Here is a 26,448-nt window from a genome sequence, read left to right as displayed (position 1 = left end):
ACACACACTCAGACTAACACACACACACTCAGACTAACACACACACACACTCAGACTAACACACAAAAATAGACATACTCAGACTAACACACAAAAACACACACACTCAGACTAACACACACAAACACACACACTCAGACTAACACACACTCACACACACTCAGACTAACACACACACTCACACACACTCAGAATAACACACACACTCAGACTAACACACACAAACACACACACTCAGACTAACACACACACACACTCGGACTAACACACAAAAACACACACAGTCAGACTAACACACAAAAACACACACAGTCAGACTAACACACAAAAATAGACATACTCAGACTAACACACAAAAACACACACACTCAGACTAACACACACAAACACACACTCAGACTAACACACACAAACACACACACTCAGACTAACACACACACTCAGACTAACACACAAACACACACACTCAGACCAACACACAAAAACACACACACTCAGACCAACACACAAAAACACACATACACTCAGACTAACACACACACACACAGACTAACACACAAAAACACACACACTCAGACCAACACACAAAAACACACACACACTCAGACTAACACAGACACACACACACACACACTCAGACTAACACACACACTCAGACTAACACACAAAAATAGATATACTCAGACTAACACACAAAAAAACACACACACTCAGACTAACACACACAAACACACACACTCAGACTAACACACACTCAGACTAACACACACAAACACACACACTCAGACTAACACACACACTCAGACTAACACACACACACTCAGACTAACACACAAAAACACACACACACTCAGACTAACACACACACACACTCAGACTAACACACAAAAACACACACAGTCAGACTAACACACAAAAACACACACACTCAGACTAACACACAAAAACACACACACTCAGACTAACACACACACACTCAGACTAACACACACACACACTCAGACTAACACACAAAAATAGACATACTCAGACTAACACACAAAAACACACACACTCAGACTAACACACACAAACACACACACTCAGACTAACACACACTCACACACACTCAGACTAACACACACTCACACACACTCAGACTAACACACACACTCACACACACTCAGAATAACACACACACTCAGACTAACACACACAAACACACACACTCAGACTAACACACACACACACTCGGACTAACACTCAGACTAACACACACACTCAGACCAACACACAAAAACACACACACTCAGACTAACACACAAAAACACACACACACTCAGACCAACACACACACACACAGACTAACACACAAAAACACACACACTCAGACCAACACACAAAAACACACACACACTCAGACTAACACAGACACACACACACACACACTCAGACTAACACACACACACACTCAGACTAACACACAAAAATAGACATACTCAGACTAACACACAAAAAAACACACACACTCAGACTAACACACACTCTCAGACTAACACACACTCAGACTAACACACACAAACACACACACTCAGACTAACACACACACTCAGACTAACACACACACACACACACTCAGACTAACACACACACTCTCTCGGACTAACACACACACTCAGACTAACACACAAAAACACACACACTCAGACCAACACACAAAAATAGACACACACTCAGACTAACACACACACACTCAGACTAACACACACAAACACACACACTCAGACTAACACACACTCACACACACTCAGACTAACACACACTCACACACACTCAGACTAACACACACACTCACACACACTCAGAATAACACACACACTCAGACTAACACACACAAACACACACTCAGACTAACACACACACACACTCGGACTAACACTCAGACTAACACACACACTCAGACCAACACACAAAAACACACACACTCAGACTAACACACAAAAACACACACACACTCAGACCAACACACACACACACAGACTAACACACAAAAACACACACACTCAGACCAACACACAAAAACACACACACACTCAGACTAACACAGACACACACACACACACACACTCAGACTAACACACACACACACTCAGACTAACACACAAAAATAGACATACTCAGACTAACACACAAAAAAACACACACACTCAGACTAACACACACTCTCAGACTAACACACACTCAGACTAACACACACAAACACACACACTCAGACTAACACACACACTCAGACTAACACACACACACACACACTCAGACTAACACACACACTCTCTCGGACTAACACACACACTCAGACTAACACACAAAAACACACACACTCAGACCAACACACAAAAATAGACACACACTCAGACTAACACACACACACTCAGACTAACACACACACACTCAGACTAACACAGAAAAACACACACACTCAGACTAACACACACACACTCACACACACTCAGACTAACACACACAAACACACACACTCAGACTAACACACACACACACACACACTCAGACTAACACACACACACACACTCAGACTAACACACACACACACACACTCACTCAGACTAACACACACACACACTAACACACACAGACTAACACACACACACTCACACACTCAGACTAACACACACAACCACCCACACTCAGACTAACACCCACACTCAGACTAACACCCACACTCAGACTAACACCCACACTCAGATTAACACACACACTCAGACTCACAAAGACAGACTCACTCACACACACACATGCACACTAAAACAGAGGCACTCAGACTCACACACACACTCACCCACACTCACTCACACACACACACACACACACACACACACACACACACACGGACTCACACGCGCACACTCAGACTCTCACACTCAGACTCACACACTCACGCTCAGACTCTCTCACACACAAGTTCAGACTCTCTCTCACACACTCACTCACACTCACTCACACTCACTCACACTCACTCACACTCACACTCACACACACATATTCAGGCTCGCTCGCACACTCACACACACACACACACACACATACACACAGTCACACTCAGACTCAGACTCAGAGTCACACACACACAGACTAACACACACACACACACACTCGGACTAACACACACACTCGGACTAACACACACACTCGGACTAACACACACACTCGGATTAACACACACTCAGACTAACACACACACTCAGATTCACAAAGACACTCAGACTAACACACACAAACACACACACTCAGACTAACACACACTCAGACTAACACACACAAACACACACACTCAGACTAAGACACAAAAACACACACACTCAGACTAACACACACACACACAGACTAACACACACACACTCTCAGACTAACACACAAAAATAGACATACTCAGACTAACACACAAAAACACACACACTCAGACTAACACACACAAACACACACACTCAGACTAACACACACTCACACACACTCAGACTAACACACACTCACACACACTCAGACTAACACACACACTCACACACACTCAGAATAACACACACACTCAGACTAACACACACTCACACACACTCAGACTAACACACACACTCACACACACTCAGAATAACACACACACTCAGACTAACACACACAAACACACACACTCAGACTAACACACACACACACTCGGACTAACACTCAGACTAACACACACACTCAGACCAACACACAAAAACACACACACTCAGACTAACACACAAAAACACACACACACTCAGACCAACACACACACACACAGACTAACACACAAAAACACACACACTCAGACCAACACACAAAAACACACACACACTCAGACTAACACAGACACACACACACACACACACTCAGACTAACACACACACACACTCAGACTAACACACAAAAATAGACATACTCAGACTAACACACAAAAAAACACACACACTCAGACTAACACACACTCTCAGACTAACACACACTCAGACTAACACACACAAACACACACACTCAGACTAACACACACACTCAGACTAACACACACACACACACACTCAGACTAACACACACACTCTCTCAGACTAACACACACACTCAGACTAACACACAAAAACACACACACTCAGACCAACACACAAAAATAGACACACACTCAGACTAACACACACACACTCAGACTAACACACACACACTCAGACTAACACAGAAAAACACACACACTCAGACTAACACACAAAAACACACACACAGACTAACACACACAAACACACACACTCAGACTAACACGCACACTCAGACTAACACACACACTCAGACTAACACACACACTCAGACAAACACACAAAAAAACACACACTCAGATTAACACACACACACTCACACACACTCAGACTAACACACACAAACACACACACTCAGACTAACACACACACACACTCAGACTAACACACACACACACACTCAGACTAACACACACACACACACACTCACTGAGACTAACACACACACACTAACACACACAGACTAACACACACACACTCACACACTCAGACTAACACACACAAACACCCACACTCAGACTAACACCCACACTCAGACTAACACCCACACTCAGATTAACACACACACTCAGACTAACACACACTCAGACTCACAAAGACAGACTCACTCATACACACACATGCACACTAAAACAGAGGCACTCAGACTCACACACACACTCACCCACACTCACTCACACACACACACACACACACACACACGGACTCACACGCGCACACTCAGACTCTCACACTCAGACTCACACACTCACGCTCAGACTCTCTCACACACAAGTTCAGACTCTCTCTCACACACTCACTCACACTCACTCACACTCACTCACACTCACACTCACACACACATATTCAGGCTCGCTCGCACACTCACACACACACACACACACACACACACACACACACACAGTCAGACTCAGACTCAGAGTCACACACACACAGACTAACACACACACACACACACTCGGACTAACACACACACTCGGACTAACACACACACTTGGATTAACACACACACTCAGACTAACACACACACTCAGATTCACAAAGACACTCAGACTAACACACACAAACACACACACTCAGACTAACACACACTCAGACTAACACACACAAACACACACACTCAGACTAAGACACACACTCAGACTAACACACAAAAACACACACACTCAGACTAACACACACACTCAGACTAACACACACACACACTCAGACTAACACACAAAAACACACACACACTCAGACTAACACACACACTCAGACTAACACACACACAGACTAAACACACACACACACACACACAGACTAACACACACACACACACTCAGACTAACACACAAAAACACACACACTCAGACTAACACACAAAAACACACACACTCAGACTAACACACACACACTCAGACTAACACACACACACTCAGACTAACACACACACACACTCAGACTAACACTCAAAAATAGACATACTCAGACTAACACACACAAACACACACACTCAGACTAACACACACTCACACACACTCAGACTAACACACACACTCACACACACTCACTCACACACACACACACACACACACACACGGACTCACACACTCAGACTCTCACGCGCACACTCAGACTCTCACACTCAGACTCACACACTCACGCTCAGACTCTCTCACACACAAGTTCAGACTCTCTCTCACACACTCACTCACACTCACTCACACTCACTCACACTCACACTCACACACACTCACACATAGACTCTCACACACATATTCAGGCTCGCTCGCACACTCACACACACACACACACACACACACACACACACACACAGTCAGACTCAGACTCAGACTCAGAGTCGCACACACACAGACTAACACACACACACACACACTCGGACTAACACACACACTCGGACTAACACACACACTCGGATTAACACACACACTCAGACTAACACACACACTCAGATTCACAAAGACACTCAGACTAACACACACAAACACACACACTCAGACTAACACACACTCAGACTAACACACACAAACACACACACTCAGACTAACACACACACACACTCAGACTAACACTCAAAAATAGACATACTCAGACTAACACACACAAACACACACACTCAGACTAACACAAACAAACACACACACTCAGACTAACACACACACACACTCGGACTAACACTCAGACTAACACACACACTCAGACTAACACACAAAAATAGACATACTCAGACTAACACACACAAACACACACACTCAGACTAACACACACTCACACACACTCAGACTAACACACACACTCACACACACTCAGAATAACACACACACTCAGACTAACACAAACAAACACACACACTCAGACTAACACACACACACACTCGGACTAACACTCAGACTAACACACACACACACAGACTAACACACAAAAACACACACACTCAGACCAACACACAAAAACACACACACACTCAGACCAACACAGACACACACACACACTCAGACTAACACACACACACACTCAGACTAACACACAAAAATAGACATACTCAGACTAACACACACAAACACACACACTCAGACTAACACACACTCAGACTAACACACACAAACACACACACTCAGACTAACACACACTCAGACTAACACACACAAACACACACACTCAGACTAACACACACACACTCAGACTAACACACACACACACACTCAGACTAACACACACACACACTCGGACTAACACACACACTCAGACTAACATACAAAAACACACACACTCAGACCAACACACAAAAATAGACACACACTCAGACTAACACACACACACACACACACACTCAGACTAACACACACACACTCAGACTAACACAGAAAAACACACACACTCAGACTAACTGACAAAAACACACACACTCAGACTAACACACAAAAACACACACACAGACTAACACACAAAAACACACACACAGACTAACACACAAACACACACACTCAGGCTAACACACACACACACACACACACACTCTCACTCAGACTACCACACAAAAACACACACACTCAGACTAACACACAAAAACACACACACTCAGACTAACACACCCACACACACACACACACTCAGACTAACACACACACTCAGACTAACACACACACTCAGACAAACACACAAAAAACACACACTCAGATTAACGCACACACACTCACACACACTCAGACTAACACACACAAACACACACACTCAGACTAACACACACTCACTCAGACTAACACACACACACACACACTCAGACTAACACACACACACACACACTCACTCAGACTAACACACACACACACTAACACACACAGACTAACACACACACACTCACACACTCAGACTAACACACACAAACACCCACACTCAGACTAACACCCACACTCAGACTAACACACACACACACTCAGACTCACAAAGACAGACTCACACACACATGCACACTAAAACAGAGGCACTCAGACTCACACACACACACACACACACGGACTCACACACTCAGACTCTCACGCGCACACTCAGACTCTCACACTCAGACTCACACACTCACGCTCAGACTCTCTCACACACAAGTTCAGACTCTCACACACACACACACTCACACACACACATAGACTCTCACACACATATTCAGGCTCGCTCGCACACTCACACACACACACACACACACACACACACACACACACAGTCAGACTCAGAGTCACACACATTCAGACTCTCACACACTCAGACTCAGACTCTCTCACTCACACATACACACTCACGTACACATACATTCAGACTCTCACACACAGACTCACACACACACAGACTAACACACACACACACACACACACTCGGACTAACACACACACTCGGACTAACACACACACTCGGACTAACACACACACTCAGATTCACAAAGACACTCAGACTAACACACACAAACACACACACTCAGACTAACATAAACACTCAGATTCACAAAGACACTCAGACTAACACACACACTCAGACTAACACACACACACACACTCAGACTAACACACACAAACACACACACTCAGACTCATACACACACACACTCTCACACACACACTCACACACTCACACACTCACACACACAGACTCTCACACTCAGACTCACACACACACGCTCAGATTCTCTCACACACAAGTTCAGACTCTCTCTCACACACAGACTCATACACAGACTCACACACACATATTCAGGCTCGCACACACACAGTCAGACTCAGACTCAGACTCACACACACTCAGACTCACACACACTCAGACTCAGACTCACTCACACATACACACTCACGTACACATACATTCAGACTCTCACACACAGACCCTCACACACACACAGACCCTCACACACACATAGACTCTCACACACACACACACACACACTCACACAGACTCAGACTCAGACGCACACATTCAGACACATACACTCAGACACACACACTCAGACACACACACACACATTTAGACACACTCAAACACCGAGATAGGAATGGAGACAGGGGAGTGGGGGGGAGCAAACAAAATGGTAAGGGACACTGTTCCCGCCGTTGTCCTGGCTCCCTGCCATTTTGTCTGGGGCGGGGAAAGTCGAGGATAGCCTTTCCCGTCGCAGGCCAATTGAGGCCCTTCAATGGCCACTTAAGGGCTTCTTCCTGCCTCCATGCCAATTTTGTGGATGACGTAGGGCCCTGCACTGGAGGCAATCCATGGCCCCTGGAGGGACCCCTCCCGGCAATATTCCCCGCCCCACCACCCTGTTGATAGGGTCTGCCTGACTGTCCCCTGCGAGCTTAACGCCACCCACTGCCCTGGGGCCTCCTGTAACACGGGCAGTGGTGCTGCCCTTCAATTGGCCGCCAGCTAGGAGGCGCAAAGTTATCCCTTAAAGCCTGCCATTAAATTGCAACGGCGGTCCGATGGAGTTCCAAGGCGGGTTCTCCCCCAGCTATCCGGCCCGATGGAGTTCCAAGGCGGGTTCTCCCCCAGCTATCCGGCCCGATGGAGTTCCAAGGCGGGTTCTCCCCCAGCTATCCGGCCCGATGGAGTTCCAAGGTGGGTTCTCCCCCAGCTATCCGGCCCGAGGGAGTTCCAAGGCGGGTTCTCCCCCAGCTATCCGGCCCGATGGAGTTCCAAGGCGGGTTCTCCCCCAGCTATCCGGCCCGATGGAGTTCCAAGGCGGGTTCTCCCCCAGCTATCCGGCCCGATGGAGTTCCAAGGCGGGTTCTCCCCCAGCTATCCGGCCCGATGGAGTTCCAAGGCGGGTTCTCCCCCAGCTATCCGGCCCGATGGAGTTCCAAGGCGGGTTCTCCCCCAGCTATCCGGCCCGATGGAGTTCCAAGGTGGGTTCTCCCCCAGCTATCCGGCCCGATGGAGTTCCAAGGCGGGTTCTCCCCCAGCTATCCGGCCCGATGGAGTTCCAAGGCGGGTTCTCCCCCAGCTATCCGGCCCGATGGAGTTCCAAGGCGGGTTCTCCCCCAGCTATCCGGCCCGATGGAGTTCCAAGGCGGGTTCTCCCCCAGCTATCCGGCCCGATGGAGTTCCAAGGCGGGTTCTCCCCCAGCTATCCGGCCCGATGCCGGGACCCCTGTCGCTGGAATAAAATCTGGCCGGTATATACAAAAGCAGACACACATACTCACAGACACATATACACACATATGAACACACATACATGTACAGACATACATAAACACCAATATACAGCCAAACACATTCTCCAGCAAGGGTCACTGGATGGCAATATTGAGCTAATACCCCTCTCCCTAAACTCCTGCTGCCCTAGCTGAGGGTTCATTTCTCTTTAACTTACATTCAGAGAGACACACAGGAGTGGAGCTGGGTTCCCAGGCCAGGGTTCCATCCTCCTGCCTTTCGCACTCCATCTTCGGCGGCCCTTTCAGTTTGTAGCTGTCCTGGCAGTGGAACTGCACCAGAGCGCCCTCATACAAGACCCCAGGGGGAGTTGGAGTCCTGCCTCCGTGCTCAGGGAGTCCAGGATCAGTACAAGTGTTCAACTCGTCAGGTTCTGGAAAGACAGGGTCGAGTTATTAATATTCTGTGTCGCCATGGACTGGCCCTTTAAAAACACTCAACTCAGCTGTGGAGCACAAAGGTGGGAATATTGATGTGTTTAAAGCTGCTGCCGTACTCACACGATGAGTGTCAACAGGGGTCATTTTAATCCCCACCCAGGGAGAGTAGGGGAAGCATGTGGGGGACCTAACCCCAACCTGTCTTAACAGAGATGGGCAGGGGCCAGGCAACCAAGCCGCTGTCAGGAGGCAGCTCACTCCATTAAAATATTTTAACGTTACTTTATCTTTTAATATCTGCAGGTTGGGTTTCCCAGGCCTCAGGACACGGGGGCGGGTGGGGGGCCAAATGGAACAGGTAAGTGTCTTTACAGAGCTGGATGTGAGCCAGAAGGAGCAGGAGTGCAATTCCACACCCAACAACCAAACTTGTAATCATCCCTGTAATCAGAACCACCCCCACCCACACTCTGTGATCTGACCAACCCCCCTATTACCCCCTCCCTGATTCTACATTCCCTGCTCTGACCTGGAGCCACAGGCTTGTGTGCCTGACAGCTAGACAGCCTTCTAGCTGGCTAGCTGTGGCTGGGAGACATTGGGTCCTGATGTTAGATTAACAGGACCTTCGGGAAACCTGTACTCCCGTCTTCACCCCACCCTGTACCACACCCTTCCTGCCTCATTGACTCCCCTGGATTGTTTAGGCTGTGTGTGACTTTAAAAATCCTCAGCTCTGGACCCTCGAGCCCTGTAATTATTCAGGTCAGTCTGTGCGCTCATTAATTTCCCGCTCCTCATGACTCAGGATTAGTGTCAAAGACACCAGGATCGGGTCAGGATAGGAATCTCCAATTGTATAATGGGAAAATAGAAATGGAAAAGTGCACAGGTCTTCTTCTGAGGAGGGTTCTCTGTGTTCAGTATTGCTCTAATTTCCATCTTCTTCCACAATCACCTCCTCATCTGAAGGCACTGATGGGAGACAGGTGACAAATCTTTACATGGAAGTGAATGCCGACAGGGACACAATGATCCACTGGAACCTCCCCCCTCTCTGCACACCCCACCCACTATTGCCCCAGGGATCAAAAGTTGGGCCTTTCTGGCCTGTGCACTCAGCAGAGACTGTCACAGATCAACAACCCTTTCTTCTCAGTGAAGCATTGGTATGCAGTGGTAAAAGGATAAATCTGGTGATTGCATGGAAGCTTTGAATTTGGGTGGTGTCAGTCTGCAAGTGACCAGAATTGTTGGAGTAGAAATTGAATCTTGCTGCACCCGATTTACGGGCATGAAAAAGGCTCAATTTCAGACTCTGACCCAAAATTGGGTCATTTTTCAAGGGTGTATACAAATGAGGGACCTAATCCCCATTTTAGGGGCACTCTGCTAAATTGGGCCTGTTCCATTCAGGATTTCTGGCCTTGAATGTGGCCTAGCCACCAACAGATTAAATTTAATTCACTTTTTTTTAATTATGTGGAGCTAGGAAGGGCAGGAGAGTCTCTCCCAGGTCCAGAAGATTCCTGCTGCCCGCTGCCACCCGCACTTCCCCTCCTCCTCCCACTCTGCCAAGGTAATATTATCCCAGTTCCCATAGCAACCCTTTTAAAGATCCCACACACAATTTCATAAAGAGCAAGGAGGTCTTGGTCCCACATTCCTCCCAAAACTAACACCCCTGAAGCCCAGTTACCTGGTCATTCGACTCCTCGGTCTCTGTGGGATCTTACTCTGCACACAATGGCTGCTGTATTTGCCTATGTAACAACAGTTGATGGACTTCAAAGCAATTAAGAACATATGAAATAGGAGCAGGAGTAGGCCATTCAGCCCCTCAAGCCTGCTCCACCATTCAGTTGATCATAGCTGAACTTCTACATCAATTCTAATTTCTCGCCCTATCCCGACATCACTTGATTCCGAGAGACCAAAAATCTATAAAACAAAGTTTGTCTTTCTTTATCTCCGAGAGGAAATTACAGCCAGCCCCAAGGTGGACCCTACCTGATCCTTATGATTTGTTATCATTACAACCAGAAAGATTAAATCCCCTTCTCCCTCCTTCACTCCTCCTCCCTCCTTCAACTGCACTCTCTGCACCACTCCCGAAACCACACACTCTCTCCTGCTCCTCTCTCTGCCCTTCCCTCTTCCTCCTCCTCCCCTCCCTCAACCCCATCATCCTCCTTCCCTCCTCCACCTCTGTCCTTAACATTCCTCTCTTCCTCCTCCCACCTTCTCCTCCCTTCCCACTAACCTCCTCCCTCCCTCAACCTCACCTTCCTTCCTCTTCTACCCTCCTTTCCATCCACCCCCTTCCCTTCTTCCTCTCCTTCCCTCCTCCCCTACTCCTTCCCTCTTCCACCCTCATTCCCCTCTTCTCTCCCTCCCCCTCCCTTTACTCCTCTACTTCCCTCCTCCACCCTCCCCTCTTCTCTCCCTCCCCCCTTTCATTTATCCTCTCCCTCCCTTCTCCATCTCCTCCCTACTCCTTTCCTCCTCCACAATCCTTCCCCTCTTCTCTCCTTCCTCTGGCCAATCCCGCCTCCCATTCCACCCTTCTCCCACCCCTCCTCCCCTTTGCTCCCTACACCCTCCTTCCTTCCCCTTGTTCCATCCTCCCCTCCTCCCTCCTCTCCCCCCTCTCCCTCACCTGATGTCACAGAGTTGCTGAGGCAGGTGGGGACTGAGCTCCAGGCTCCATTCTCCTGACACCTGGGATGAAACTCTGTGGAATGGAAGGAGAGATAAAAGCCCTCCAGACAGTGGAACTCCAGTGTTTCGTCCACTCGGTAGGTCCTGTTTTCCACCTCCCCGTTTGCGATGCTTAGAACTTTGCAGATAACGACTGAAAAAGACAAAGGTTTCCCAGAAACGTTACTGAGGCTTTGTGATCTCCAACACTCCGAGCACCAGCACAGGTCAGTACAAAAACTCTTGTCTCAAATATTAAGCCAAAGTAATTTTTTTAAATTCATTTGTGGGATGTGGGCATTGTTGGCCAGGCCAGCATTTATTACTCAGCCCTAATTGCCCGAGAGAAGGTGGTGGTGAGCTGCCTTCTTGCACTGCTGCAGTCCTTGTGGTGTAGGTACACCCACAGTACTGTTAGGAAGGGAGTTCCAGGATTTTGACCCAGTGACAGTGAAGGAACAGTGATTTAGTTCCAAGTCAGGATTATGTGTGGCTTGGAGGGGAACTTGCAGGTGGTGGTGTTCCCGTGCAATTGCTGCCATTGTCCTTCTAGGTGGTAGAGGTCACGGGTTTGGAAGGTGCTATCGAAGGAGACTTGGTGAGTTGCTGCAGTGCATCTTGTAGATGGTACACACTGCTGCCACTGTGCGTTGATGGTGAAGGCAGTGAATGTTGAAGGTGGTGGATGGGGTGCCAATCAAGTGAGCTGCTTTGTCTTGGATGGTGTCGAGCTTCTTGAGTATTGTTGGGAGTTGCAACCATCCAGGCAAGTGGAGAGTATTCCATCACACTCCTGACTTGTGCCTTGTAGATGGTGGACAGGCTTTGGGGAGTCAGGAGGTGAGTTACTTGACACAGAATTCCTAGCCTCTGACCTGCTCTAGTTGCCACAGCATTCATGTGACTGGTCCAATTCAGTTTCTGGTCGATGGTAGCCCCTAGGATGTTGATAGTGGGGGATTCAATGATGGTAATGCCATTGAGCGTCAAGGGGAAATGGTTAGATTCTCTCTTGTTGGAGATGGTCATTGGCTGGCACTTGTGTGGCGCGAATGTTACTTGCCACTTATCAGCCCAAGCCAGGATGTTGTCCAGTTCTTGCTGCATCTAAACACGGCTGCCTCAGCATCTGAGTCATCGCGAATGGTGCTGAACATTGTGCAATCATCAGCAAACATCCAACTTCTGACCTTATGATGGAGGGAAGGTCATTCAAGCCGCTGAAGATGGTTTGGCCTAGGACACTACCCTGAGGAACTCCTGCAGTGATGTCCTGGAGCTCATATGATTGACCTCCAACAACCACAACTCGATATGACTCCAACCAGCAGAGAGTTTTTCCCCTGATGCCCATTGATTTCAGTTTTGCCAGGGCTCCTTGATGCCATACTCGGTCAAAGGGCAGTCACTCTCACCTCACCTCTTGAGTTCAGCTCTTTTGTCCATGTTTGGACCAAGGCTATAACGAGGTCAGGAGCTGAGTGGACCTGACGGAACCCAAACTGAGCATCAGTTAGCAGGTTATTGCTGAACAAGTGCCACTTGATAGAACTGTTGACAACCCCTTCCATCAATTTGCTGATGATCAGGAATAGATGATGGGGCGGTAATTGGTCAGGTTGAATTTGTCCTGCTTTATTTTGTGTACAGGGCTTACTTGGGCAATTTCCACATTGCCAGCTAGATGCCAGCATTGCAGCTGTACTGGAACAGCTTGGTTACGGGCGCGGCTAGTTCTGGAGCACAAGTCTTCAGTACAATTGCCGGAATGTTCTCAGGGCCCAAAGCCTTTGAAGTATCCAGTGCTTTATTCTTTAGTCCTCGCCTGTACCTCAGGTGATATCTTTTGGAGGTAGGTGGGCAACCCAAGGTCTCACCTTTCAGTCCAGCCAGCAATGGGTGTGTAATGCTGACAAGCCAAGGACCAGGTGGAGTGAAAGCATCTTCAGCCTGGTGAAGAACCAATGTTCACTAGAGAGCAATATCCAGCACGAGGAGACAGGCAGTAAATCAGGAATTCAAATGCCCGTGGATGGTGGGAGGCAGTGAAATAGGGATCCTGGTTAGACCCTGGCTAAATGCAGCGTGTAATTTTCCCTATATAACAGCAGAGAAATCCAGGAATTAAATGCAATGGGCCAGAAAATCAGGATGTTTATATTAAGTGGCATATTCTGGGCACAGGAATCAATTAGCACTGAAACTCTTTCAGAAGAAATATGCTTTGATGTTCTGCACAGGATCAAGCATTGAGCCACAGGGTACAAACAAAACTGTAGATTTGGGTGATGGTGTTACTGACAGTCGGGGCTCTCAGGCCCAGTCCTGGGCTGTAGATTTGGGTGATGGTGTTGATGACAGTCAGGGCACTCAGGCCCAATCCTGGGCTGTAGATTTGGGTGATGGTGTTACTGACAGTCAGGGCACTCAGGCCCAATCCTGCGCTGTAGATTTGGGTGATGGTGTTAATGACAATCGGGGCTCTCAGGCCCAATCCTGGGCTGTAGATTTGGGTGATGGTGTTAATGACAGTCAGGGCACTCAGGCCCAGACCTGGGCTGTAGATTTGGGTAATGGTATTACTGACAGTTGGGTGCTCAGGCCCAGACCTGGGCTGTAGATTTGGGTGATGGTGTTAATGACAGTCAGGGCACTCAGGCCCAGACCTGGGCTGTAGATTTGGGTAATGGTATTACTGACAGTTGGGTGCTCAGGCCCAGACCTGGGCTGTAGATTTGGGTGATGGTGTTAATGACAGTCAGGGCACTCAGGCCCAGACCTGGGCTGTAGATTTGGGTGATGGTGTTAATGACAGTCGGGGCACTCAGGCCCAATCCTGAGCTGTAGATTTGGGTGATGGTGTTAATGACAGTCGGGGCACTCAGGCCCAATCCTGAGCTGTAGATTTGGGTAATGGTGTTAAAGACAGTCAGGGGACTCAGGCCCAATCCTGGGCTGTAGGTTTGGGTGATGGTGTTACTGACAGTCGGGGCTCTCAGGCCCAATCCTGCGCTGTAGATTTGGGTGATGGTGTTAATGACAGTCGGGGCACTCAGGCCCAATCCTGAGCTGTAGATTTGGGTAATGGTGTTAAAGACAGTCAGGGGACTCAGGCCCAATCCTGGGCTGTAGGTTTGGGTGATGGTGTTACTGACAGTCGGGGCTCTCAGGCCCAGACCTGGGCTGTAGGTTTGGGTGATGGTGTTACTGACAGTCAGGGCGCTCAGGCCCAGACCAGAGAGGGTGTACCCCTCCATCCCCAACAGAAGCAGGACCTTTTTTCCGCTGGGATTCTGCCTTGCACTCGGAATGAAGGCATACCCAGGGCTGGGTCATAATTGGGTTGGGGCTGTGAGAGAAATCCTGCCCAATAGTGTTCTATTGTTGTTACCATATCATCCAAACCGTGTATTCATCATGAGTGTGTCATAATTTGGGATTCTGTGTGGGATGAATTTGGAAATTGCAACTGCTATTGAAAATAAAAAGGCGAACATCAACATTGGCTCTGAGTGCTGTCCATCACTGATATAATACACATTCTGGAATACAAAGTATCGTGAAAGGACATCTAACCCATTTCGGTTATTTAATTTTGGACTCCACATTGACACCATTGACTGTAGGCAGTGTGACATTTTAAATGGTCAGATTGACACCATTGACCGGAGGGAGTGTGAGATATTAAATGGACACACTGACTGTAGGGAGTGTGATATGTTAAATGGTCACATTGACACCATTGACTGTAGGGAGTGTGATATGTTAAATGGTCACATTGACACCATTGACTGTAGGGAGTGAGATATATTAAATGGTCACAGTGATACCATTGACTGTACGGAGTGTGATATATTAAATGGTCACATTGACACCATTGACTGTAGGGAGTGAGATATATTAAATGGTCACATTGACACCATTGACTGTACGGAGTGTGATATATTAAATGGTCACATTGACACCATTGACTGTAGGGAGTGTGATATATTAAATGGTCACATTGACACCATTGACTGTACGGAGTGTGATATATTAAATGGTCACATTGACACCATTGACTGTACGGAGTGTGATATATTAAATGGTCACATTGACACCATTGACTGTAGGGAGTGTGATATGTTAAATGGTCACATTGACACCATTGACTGTACGGAGTGTGATATATTAAATGGTCACATTGACACTATTGACTGTAGGGAGTGAGATATATTAAATGGTCACAGTGACACCATTGACTGTACGGAGTGTGATATATTAAATGGTCACATTGACACCATTGACTGTAGGGAGTGAGATATATTAAATGGTCACATTGACACCATTGACTGTACGGAGTGTGATATATTAAATGGTCACATTGACACCATTGACTGTACGGAGTGTGATATATTAAATGGTCACATTGACACCATTGACTGTAGGGAGTGTGATATGTTAAATGGTCACATTGACACCATTGACTGTAGGGAGTGTGATATATTAAATGGTCACATTGACACCATTGACTGTACGGAGTGTGATATATTAAATGGTCACATTGACACCATTGACTGTACGGAGTGTGATATATTAAATGGTCACATTGACACCATTGACTGTAGGGAGTGTGATATGTTAAATGGTCACATTGACACCATTGACTGTACGGAGTGTGATATATTAAATGGTCACATTGACACCATTGACTGTAGGGAGTGAGATATATTAAATGGTCACAGTGACACCATTGACTGTACGGAGTGTGATATATTAAATGGTCACATTGACACCATTGACTGTAGGGAGTGAGATATATTAAATGGTCACATTGACACCATTGACTGTAGGGAGTGAGATATATTAAATGGTCACAGTGACACCATTGACTGTACGGAGTGTGATATATTAAATGGTCACATTGACACCATTGACTGCAGGGAGTGAGATATATTAAATGGTCACATTGACACCATTGACTGTAGGGAGTGTGATATATTAAATGGTCACATTGACACCATTGACTGTACGGAGTGTGATATATTAAATGGTCACATTGACACCATTGACTGTACGGAGTGTGATATATTAAATGGTCACATTGACACCATTGACTGTAGGGAGTGTGATATGTTAAATGGTCACATTGACACCATTGACTGTACGGAGTGTGATATATTAAATGGTCACATTGACACCATTGACTGTACGGAGTGTGATATATTAAATGGTCACATTGACACCATTGACTGTAGGGAGTGAGATATATTAAATGGTCACAGTGACACCATTGACTGTACGGAGTGTGATATATTAAATGGTCACATTGACACCATTGACTGTAGGGAGTGAGATATATTAAATGGTCACAGTGACACCATTGACTGTACGGAGTGTGATATATTAAATGGTCACATTGACACCATTGACTGTAGGGAGTGTGATATGTTAAATGGTCACATTGACACCATTGACTGTACGGAGTGAGATATATTAAATGGTCACATTGACACCATTGACTGTAGGGAGTGTGATATATTAAATGGTCACATTGACACCATTGCCTGCAGGGAGTGAGATATATTAAATGGTCACAGTGACACCATTGACTGTACGGAGTGTGATATATTAAATGGTCACATTGACACCATTGACTGTAGGGAGTGAGATATATTAAATGGTCACATTGACACCATTGCCTGTAGGGAGTGAGATATATTAAATAGTCACATTGACACCATTGACTTCAGGGAGTGTGATATATTAAATGATCACATTGACACCATTGACTGTAGGGAGTGAGATATATTAAATGGTCACATTGACACCATTGACTGTAGGGAGTACGACATATTAAATGGTCACATTGACACCATTGACTGTGGAGAGTGATATATTAAATGGTCACATTGACACCATTGACTGGAGCGAGTGTGATATATTAAATGGTCACATTGACACCATTGACTGTGGAGAGTGATATATTAAATGGTCACATTGACACCATTGACTGGAGCGAGTGTGATATATTAAATGGTCACATTGACACCATAGACTAGAGGGAGTGTGATATATTAAACCGTCACATTGACACCATTGACTCTAGTGAGAGTGATATATTAAATGGTCACATTGACACCATTGACTGGAGGGAGTGTGATATATTAAATGGTCACATTGACACCATTGACTGTAGGGAGTGTGATATATTAAATGGTCACATTGATACCATTGACTGTGGAGAGTGATATATTAAATGGTCACATTGACACCATTGACTGTAGGGAGAGTGATATATTAAATGGTCACATTGACACCATTGACTGTAGGGAGTGTGATATATGAAATGGTCACATTGACACCATTGACTGTCGGCAGTGAAATATTAAATGCTCACATTGACACCATTGACTGTAGGGAGTGTGATATATTAAATGGTCACATTGACACCATCGACTGTGGAGAGTGATATATCAAATGGTCACATTGACACCATTGACTGGAGGGAGTGTGATATATTCAATGGTCACATTGACACCATTGACTGTGGAGAGTGATATATTAAATGGTCACATTGACACCATTGACTGTACGGAGTGTGATATATTAAATGGTCACATTGACACCATAGACTAGAGGGAGTGTGATATATTAAACGGTCACATTGACACCATTGACTCTAGTGAGAGTGATATATTAAATGGTCACATTGACACCATTGACTGGAGGGAGTGTGATATATTAAATGGTCACATTGACACCATTGACTCTAGGGAGTGTGATATATTAAATGGTCACATTGATACCATTGACTGTGGAGAGTGATATATTAAATGGTCACATTGACACCATTGACTGTAGGGAGAGTGATATATTAAATGGTCACATTGACACCATTGACTGCAGGGAGTGTGATATATGAAATGGTCACATTGACACCATTGACTGTCGGCAGTGAAATATTAAATGCTCACATTGACACCATTGACTGTAGGGAGTGTGATATATTAAATGGTCATATTGACACCATTGACTGTAGGGAGTGTGATATATTAAATGGTCACATTGACACCATTGACTGTTGGCAGTGATATATTAAATGGTCACATTGACACCATTGACTGTAGGGAGTGTGATATTTTAAATGGTCACATTGACACCATTGTGTGTTGGAAGTGATATATTAAATGGTCACATTGACACCATTGACTGCAGGGAGTGTGATATATTAAATGGTCACATTGACACCATTGACTGTTGGCAGTGATATATTAAATGGTCACATTGACACCATTGACTGTCGGGAGTGTGATATATTAAATGGTCACATTGACACCATTGACTGTAGGGAGTGTGATATATTAAATGGTCACATTGACACCATTGACTGTATGGAGTGTGATATATTAAATGGTCACATTGACACCATTGTGTGTAGGCAGTTATATATTAAATGTTCACATTGACACCATTGACTGCAGGGAGTGTGATATATTAAATGGACACATTGAAACGATTGTAGGCAGTGATATATTAAATGGTCACATGACACCATTGACTGCAGGGAGTGTGATATATCAAATGGTCACATTGACACCATTGACTGTAGGCAGCGATATATTAAATGGTCACATTGACACCATTGACTGTAGGGAGTGTGATATATTAAATGGTCACATTGATACCATTGACTGGAGAGTGATATATTAAATGGTCACATTGACACCATTGACTGTAGGGAGAGTGATATATTAAATGGTCACATTGACACCATTGACTGTAGGGAGTGTGATATATGAAATGGTCACATTGACACCATTGACAGTCGGCAGTGAAATATTAAATGGTCACATTGACACCATTGACTGTAGGGAGTGTGATATATTAAATGGTCACATTGACACCATTGACTGTAGGGAGTGTGATATATTAAATGGTCACATTGACACCATTGACTGTGGAGAGTGATATATTAAATGGTCACATTGACACCATTGACTGGAGGGAGTGTGATATATTCAATGGTCACATTGATACCATTGACTGCAGAGAGTGAGATATATTACATGGTCACATTGACACCGTTGACTGTAGGGAGAGTGATATATTAAATGGTCACATTGACACCATTGACAGTAGGGAGAGTGATATATTAAATGGTCACATTGACACCATTGACTGTAGGGAGAGTGATATATTAAATGGTCACATTGACACCATTGACAGTAGGGAGAGTGATATATTAAATGGTCACATTGACACCATTGACAGTAGGGAGAGTGATATATTAAATGGTCACATTGACACCATTGACTGTAGGGAGTGTGATAGATTAAATGGTCACATTGACACCATTGACTCCAGTGAGAGTAATTATTAAATGGTCACATTGACACCATTGACGGTAGGGAGAGTGATAGATTAAATGGTCACATTGACACCATTGACTCCAGTGAGAGTAATTATTAAATGGTCACATTGACACCATTGACGGTAGGGAGAGTGATATATTAAATGATCACATTGACACCATTGACTGCAGGGAGTGTGATATATTAAATGATCACATTGACACCATTGACTGCAGGGAGTGTGATATATTACATGGTCACATTGACACCATTGACTGTTGGCAGTGATATATTAAATGGTCACATTGACACCATTGACTGTAGGGAGTGTGATATTTTAAATGGTCACATTGACACCATTGTGTGTTGGAAGTGATATATTAAATGGTCACATTGACACCATTGACTGCAGGGAGTGTGATATATTAAATGGTCACATTGACACCATTGACTGTTGGCAGTGATATATTAAATGGTCACATTGACACCATTGACTGTAGGGAGTGTGATATATTAAATGGTCACATTGACACCATTGACTGTAGGGAGTGTGATATATTAAATGGTCACATTGACACCATTGACTGTATGGAGTGTGATATATTAAATGGTCACATTGACACCATTGTGTGTAGGCAGTTATATATTAAATGTTCACATTGACACCATTGACTGCAGGGAGTGTGATATATTAAATGGACACATTGAAACGATTGTAGGCAGTGATATATTAAATGGTCACATGACACCATTGACTGCAGGGAGTGTGATATATTAAATGCTCACATTGACACCATTGACTGTAGGGAGAGTGATATACTAAATGGTCACATTGACACCATTGACTGCAGAGAGTGTGATAGATTAAATGGTCATATTGACACCATTGACTGGAGGGAGTGTGATATATTAAATGGTCACATTCACCCCATTGACTGTTGGGAGTGTGATATATTAAATGGTCACCTTGAAACCATTGACTGTCTGGAATGTGAGATATTAAATGGTCACATTGACACCATTCATTGTCGGGAGTGTGATATATTGAATGGTCACATTGACACCATTGACTCTAGTGAGTGTGATATATTAAATAGTCACATTGACACCATTGACTTCAGGGAGTGTGATATATTAAATGATCACATTGACAACTTTGTAGGCAGTGATATATTAAATGGTCGCATTGACACCATTGCCTGTAGGCAGTGATATATTAAATGGTCACATTGACACCATTGACTGTCGGGATTGTTATGTATATCAAATGTTCACATAGACACCATTGTCTGTCGGGAGTGTTATATATCAAATGGTCACATTGACACCATTGACTGTAGGGAGAGTGATATATTAAATGGTCACATTGACACCATTGACTGCAGGGAGTGTGATATATGAAATGGTCACATTGACACCATTGACTGTAGGCAGTAATATATTCAATGTTCACATTGACACCATTGACTGTTGGGGGAGTGATATATTTAATGGTCAAATTGTCACCATTGACTGTAGGGAGTGTGATATATTAAATGGTCGCATTGACAGCATTGACTGTAAGGAGAGTGATAGATTAAATGGTCACATTGACACCATTGACTGTAGGGAGTGTGATATATTAAATGGTCACATTGACACCATTGACTGCAGGGAGTGTGATAGATTAAATGGTCACATTGACACCATTGACTGTCGGGAGTGTGATATATTAAATGGTCACATTGACACCATTGACTCTAGGGAGTGTGATATATTAAATAGTCACATTGACACCATTGACTGTAGGGATTGTTATATATATCAAATGTTCACCTTGACACCATTGTCTGTAGGGAGAGTGATATATTAAATGGTCACATTGACACCATTGACTGTAGGGATTGTTATATATATCAAATGTTCACCTTGACACCATTGTCTGTAGGGGGAGTGATATATTAAATGGTCACATTGACACCATTGACTGTAGGGATTGTTATATATATTAAATGGTCACATTGACACCATTGTCTGTAGGGAGAGTGATATATTAAATGGTCACATTGACACCATTGACTGCAGGGAGCGTGATATATTAAATGGTCTAATTGACACCATTGACTGTAGGGAGTGTGATATATGAAATGGTCACATTGACACCATTGACTGTAGGGGGAGTGATATATTTAATGGTCAAATTGTCACCATTGACTGTAGGGAGTGTGATATATTAAATGTTCACATTGACACCATTGACAGTAGGGGGAGTGATATATTTAATGGTCAAATTGTCACCATTGACTGTAGGGAGTGTGATATATTTATTCGTCACATTGACACCATTGCCTGTTGGGAGAGTGATATATTAAATGGTCACATTGACACCATTGACTGTAGGGAGTGTGATATATTACATGGTCACATTGACACCATTGACTGTGGGCAGTGATATATTAAATAGTGACATTGACACCTTTGACTATAGGGAGTGTGATATAATAAATGGTCACATTGACACCATTGACTGTCGGCAGTGATATATTAAATGGTCACATTGATACCATTGACTGCAGGGAGTGTGATAGATTAAATGGTCACATTGACACCATTGACTCTAGGGAGTGTGATATATTAAATAGTCACATTGACACCATTGACTTCAGGGAGTGTGATATATTAAATGATCACATTGACAACTTTGCAGGCAGTGATATATTAAATGGTCACATTGACACCATTGCCTGTAGGGATTGTTATATATATCAAATGTTCACATTGACACCATTGACTGTAGGGAGAGTGATATATTAAATGGTCAAATTGTCACCATTGACTGTCGGGAGAGTGATATATTACATGGTCACATTGGCACCATTGACTGTCGGGAGAGTGATATATTAAATGGTCACATTGACACCATTGACTGTAGGGAGAGTGATATATTAAATGGTCACATTGACACCATTGACTGTCGGTATGTGATGTATTAAATGGTCACATTGACACCATTGACTGTAGGGAGTGAGATATAGTAAATGGTCACATTGAGACCATTGACTGTCGGGAGTGTGATATATTAAATGGTCACATTGACACCATTGGTTGTAGCATGTGTGATATAAGTGCAGTAGTTCAAATAACAATTCGCAAAAATGTTAAATCCATTTTAAATGTTAAGGCCCATCGTGCATCCACCAAGATTGAAAGCAAGAAAAGAGAAGATAAGATAAATCAAGACATAGTGATTTGGAAACCTCAAGTGTGCTTTCAAAGTAGATTGTAGGAAGAACAGAGACAGAGAAAGAATTAGAGTACGAGATGCGTGTTGTGTTGAACAGAATGAGGATTGGGAAGGAGGAAGAGCGAGTTAGGGTGTTACATAGAAAATAGGAGCAAGAGTAGGCCATTCAGACCTTTGGGCCTGCACCACCATTCAAAAAAGGTCATGGCTGATGGTCTAATTCAGTACCCTGTTCCCGCTTTCTCCCCATATCCCTTGATCTCTTCGGCATTAAGAAATATATCTCTCTCCCTCTTGAATATATTTAATGACTTGGCCTCCACTGCCTTCTGCGGTGGAGAATTCCACAGCTTCACTACCCTCTGAGTGAACAAATTTCTCCTCATCTCGGTTCTAAATGGCATACCCGTTTCCTGAGACTGTGACCCCTGGTTCTGGATTCCCCAGCCATTGGGAACATCCTCCCTGCATCTCGCCTGTCTAGTCCTGTTAGAATTTTATAGGTTTCTATGAGATCCCCTCTCACTTTTCTAAACTCTAGTGAATATAGGCCTAGTCGACCCAATCTCTCCTCATACGTCAATTCTGCCATCCCAGGAAGCAGCCTAGTAAATCTTCTTTGCACTCCCTCCATGGCAATAACATCATTCCTCAGATAAGCAGACCAAAACTGCACACAATACTCCAGATGTGGTCTCACCAAGGCCCTGTATAACTGTTGTATTTTGAATGCAAGATGGACAGGGAGAGAGAATGAGAGAGGCCACTGAGCAAGAGAGAGGAAGAGAAGGCTGTGAAAGCAAGAGAGAAAGAAAAAGAGAGGAGCCAGTAGATGAGAGCGTTAGATAGACAGCAGAGTGAGGAAAAGACCAAGGAAAAACAGAGAGACTAACAAGGGTGACTAGAAAGAGCACCATAGAATGAAAAACGGACCAGAGACAGAGGGAGAAAGGTCAGAGGCACCAGGTAAAGAGACACCGAGTATAGAAATACTAGAGAGATAGAGAGAGATAAAAGAAAGAGAAATATAGGATAGATACCCAAGAGATATATTAAAGAGTGTGGGGAACAAGCAGAAGAATGGGTCTAGATGAGGTGGGTCAATGGAGGCAAACACCAGCACAGAGTTGATGTGTCGAATGGCACACTTGTTGGGCTGTAGGTTGTACATTACTTACGGTTACAGATTGGGGGCTCAGGAGGTATCCAATCCAGTCTGCTGTTGGGGTACCTCAAGCAGGTCATGGTGGCAGGCCCTGACAGCCTGTAACCTCGGAGGCAGAAGAAGTGAATCGTGGAGTTCTCAGTGTAGTGAGGCTTTTGATGCGCAAAATATCCATACTCGGGTTCAGCAGGCTCCAAGCAGTACTCCCCTGAGACTGGAGACAACACAAAACCCACCATTACCCCAGGTAGTCATGTGTCACAGCTGTCACCAAGTGACCTGCACACGTAGAAGCCACAGCTCACTGCTGTCGATGCTCGTGAGCATCACGCGTGCTGTTTATTCTTTAGTTCCAGGGGCCCACCAAAAGCTGGAATGGTAACCAGTTTACAGTGTCCCTTTGCTTAATCTCCGTCTCTTTCTCTCGCAAGCTAAAGATAATAACAGCCCAAAGTGTGGTTGTATGGCTGTGACTGCCATCTAAAGGCTGGAATAGCACCAGTTTTTACTGAGTTCTAATGAAGGGTCACTGACCAGAAACGTTAACTCTGTTTCTCTCTCCACAGATGCTGCCAGACCTGCTGAGTATTTCCAGCATCTTCTGTTGTTATTTCTATTTGAGTCACTATATCTGACTCCATCCCTGAGTAGAACCTGAACACCCCTCCATTTTATTGCCAAACATGAACGAAAACACTCCTGAGATTTGAGCCTGTAATCCAGGCTGATACTTCAGTACAGTATTGTGGGTGCCACCTTTCCAGTGAGAGATTAAACTCAGGTGGATGCAGAAGATCCCATGGTATTATTTTGAAGAGCAGAGGAGTTCACCCCAGTGTCCTGCCAATATTTATCC

At 44.9% G+C, this 26,448-nt stretch overlaps 1 protein-coding gene across 1 annotated transcript in view; it reads right to left on the bottom strand.

The window, feature by feature from the left end:
* The window catches only part of susd4 (sushi domain containing 4), a 100,155-nt gene extending 74,236 nt beyond the window's left edge, over positions 1-25,919 (bottom strand). Inside the window, 4 exon segments of the mRNA XM_068028601.1 lie at positions 9,949-10,194; positions 12,831-13,025; positions 25,606-25,806; positions 25,898-25,919. Of these exon segments, the coding sequence (XP_067884702.1) occupies positions 9,949-10,194; positions 12,831-13,025; positions 25,606-25,806; positions 25,898-25,919 (664 nt within the window).
* Between the last annotated feature and the right edge of the window lie 529 nt (positions 25,920-26,448).

This window comes from Heterodontus francisci, chromosome 3 (genome assembly GCF_036365525.1).
Source record: "Heterodontus francisci isolate sHetFra1 chromosome 3, sHetFra1.hap1, whole genome shotgun sequence".
Classification (NCBI taxonomy): Eukaryota; Metazoa; Chordata; class Chondrichthyes; order Heterodontiformes; family Heterodontidae; genus Heterodontus; species Heterodontus francisci.
The sequence above is the reverse complement of the archived record's forward strand: the minus strand, read 5'-3'. Positions and strand labels throughout refer to the sequence as shown.